Source organism: Ostrea edulis, chromosome 6, assembly GCF_947568905.1.
Source record: "Ostrea edulis chromosome 6, xbOstEdul1.1, whole genome shotgun sequence".
NCBI classification, from domain to species: Eukaryota; Metazoa; Mollusca; class Bivalvia; order Ostreida; family Ostreidae; genus Ostrea; species Ostrea edulis.
The window spans coordinates 16,431,292-16,434,383 of NC_079169.1; the positions used below are offsets into that span (position 1 = coordinate 16,431,292).

At 38.4% G+C, this 3,092-nt stretch overlaps 1 protein-coding gene across 1 annotated transcript; it reads left to right on the forward strand.

Moving 5' to 3' along the window:
* The first annotated feature begins 977 nt into the window (after positions 1 to 977).
* LOC125683865 (cerebellin-1-like) lies at positions 978 to 1,784 on the forward strand. Its single transcript, XM_048925362.2, has 2 exons — positions 978 to 1,193; positions 1,343 to 1,784. Exons 1-2 carry the CDS (start codon positions 1,058 to 1,060, stop codon positions 1,753 to 1,755), a joined length of 549 nt encoding a protein of 182 aa, XP_048781319.2. The 5' UTR covers positions 978 to 1,057; the 3' UTR covers positions 1,756 to 1,784.
* The last annotated feature ends 1,308 nt before the right edge of the window (positions 1,785 to 3,092 follow it).

Here is a 3,092-nt window from a genome sequence, read left to right on the forward strand (position 1 = left end):
AATTTCCCATCTTTATGTAGCAATATTCCATTATCACCTGTATATGGTGTTTATTTCTCTCAACTGATTCGATACGCAAGAGTTTGTTCTGCGTATAGCCAGTTTTTAAATGGAAGCAATCTACTGACAAACAAGTTGATGGTACAGGGGTTTCAACAGTCTCGATTGAAGTCAGCATTTCGCAAATTCTATGATCATTATAACGATCTAGTTCGCCAATAGAACCTATCATTGGGTCAAATGCTGTCTGACATGTTTCATACCGATTGTTAGGCTGTTCTTGGCACATTGGTTTTAACTACGGATAAATCCGTTTACCTAATCAGGATATAGGGCTCACGGCGGGTGTGACCGGTCGACAGGGGATACTTACTCCTCCAAGGCACCTGATCCCACCTCTGGTGTGTCCTGGGGTCCGTGTTTGCCGAACTATCTATTTTGTATTGCTTATAGGCGCTATGAGATTGATCACTGTTCGTTATCTTCACCTTTCATTTGACATCGAAAATATTTACCAGTTGGAGTACAAGTAAGATTTGTTGGGTATGTCTTCTGTATAAACACATGCCGTCTTGAAATCAAATTTTCTTGGAAATTTGATTTCGTTTTTGAAACCCTGTCATTTATTTCATCGTAGATCAAGATTCTCTTGTCTTGTTCATGGAATATTTACTTATATTCATTCTGCAAAAGCAACAAAAAGAATTCTCTCACGAAAATGTACGATCTTACAATACAGAATTCCTAGTGTTGAGGGAACATGTGGGCACTGCAAAACGCTATGAAATTCGTGTGAAGAAATTAGGGATGAAATTAACACGCAGGCGAATTGGAAATTAAATTGAAATTGAGTCTGTAAAATGATGACCGATGAAATGTAATTATTTTGAAAGGCGATACCACACCTTGCGTGTCATCACGATAAAGTGAATCACGGAATGTTATATGTATATCCATGATATAATTCATCACGAAATGCTGTATTTACTTGTTTATAAAAGGGTGTTTCGAGGAAATACTGAAGTAGTTCTATACACCCGAATAAGCTAGAGTAAAAATGTTCAGGCATTTAGTTTTAATCCTTGTATTTGTTTTCGTCGCCCGTGGTGATGAATCATGTGACCGGAAGGAGATGGAAGACACGATATGCAGTCTCTGTACACAACGGAAAAGAAACCATTTGGGTGGAACAGGTAATTGTTTAATTCTAACTTGGAATTGCTCGAGACTTAATGAAATAAGATCTTTTGTAACCTCATGCATGTTGTTCATGAGTATAGTTATCAGTTCAATTTTGCAATGACAAAATCAGAAAGACTAAATTGTTTAATTTCGTTTTTAGGAAAGCAGGTTGCGTTTTTCGCTTATATGTCGAAGAACATGAAGACGAATACATTTTCCCGGCACAAAATATTTGTTTATGATCGTATTGAAATCAACGTCGGTAACGGATATGACGTCAGGTCGGGAAAATTCACCGCTCCAGAGAGTGGTGTATACGTCTTCCATACATCCACAGTTGCATTAGACAAATCTCACTGCATCGTAGAAGTGGTACAAAATGGTGTTGTCAAAGACATAGGATGGGCTGATGCAATGGACCACCGCGACAGAGCCTCGGCTTCAACAATGACCATATTGCAGTTAAAGAAAGGCGATGTCGTCAACAGCCGGGTCGGCAACTATTTTGGAGGAAACTACATGGAGAGCAATGCATATAACCGAATGAGTTTTTCTGGATTTAAACTTCTGTAAATATTCTGGAAATAAATTGGTAAATTTAACTACACTTGTCCTGGACGTTTTATGCCTCCTGTAAACACAACAGAAGATTAGAATGATGTTGAAAATATGATTTATTGATCAAATACACTTTGATGAACAATCCAGTTGTAAAACTTCATAGTTATTTCGGATTTCAAACATTTCGGTTGAGCATCACTGAAGAGACATTATTTGTCGAAATGCGCATCTGGTGCATCAAAATTGGTACTGTATAAGTTTTACATTATGACCCCTGGGTCGAGGCCTCTGCTGGTGGACTGTTAGTCCCCGAGGGTCTCTACAGCCCAGTAGCTAAGTACTTCGTTACTAGCTTGAAAATACGGATGTATATTTAATTGATGTTATAAAATTTAGAAATTCATTTCAAAATTAAGGATTATCTCCCTCATGCATAGCTCTTATCCTTGGACAAATTTGGCTCCACTGTTGGCCCGCTGTTTTTGGCTATATTTAGCTCTAAAACTTCATAGTTATTTCGGATTTCAAACATTTCGGTTGAGCATCACTGAAGAGACATTATTTGTCGAAATGCGCATCTGGTGCATAAAAATTGGTACCATATAAGTTTTACATAAACAAATATAAAAGATCACATGACTTCTAAAAAGGTACCTGAAACTAGATACCACTACCAAGTACAAAATGTACTTTGATCAACAATCCAGAGATGTAGAATGAGAGCAACTATAAAAGATCGCATGACTAAAAATGTACTAATTATGACTATGGATTACTCCGTTTACCTGATCAAGACAAAGGTGTGACCGCTCGACATGGGATGCTTACTCCTCCTAGGCACCTTAGATCACCTCTGGTATGTCTAGGGATCCGTAATTAAAATATGTAAATGTACAAACTGGTTATGACTTAATAAATTGGAATAATTTTACCATCGTAGATTTAACTGATGGCAGTGCTAAATACCACATATATGACAAACAAGTTAATGATACAGGGGTTTCAACAGTCTCGATTGAAGTCAGCATTTCGCAAATGCTATGGTCGTTATAACGATCTAGTTCGTCAATACAACCTCGCATTGGGTCAAATGTTGTCTGACGTGTTTCATACCGATTGTTAAGCCGTTCTTGGCATACTGATTTTGACTGCGGATAACTCCGTTTACCTGATCAGGATATAGGGCTCACGGCGGGTGTGACCGGTCAACAGGGGATGCTTACTCCTCATGGGCACCTGATCCCACCTCTGGTGTGCCCAAGGGTCCGTGTTTGCCCAACTATCTATTTTGTATTGCTTATAGGAGTTATGAGATTGATCACTGTTCGTTATCTTCACCTTGCATCAAA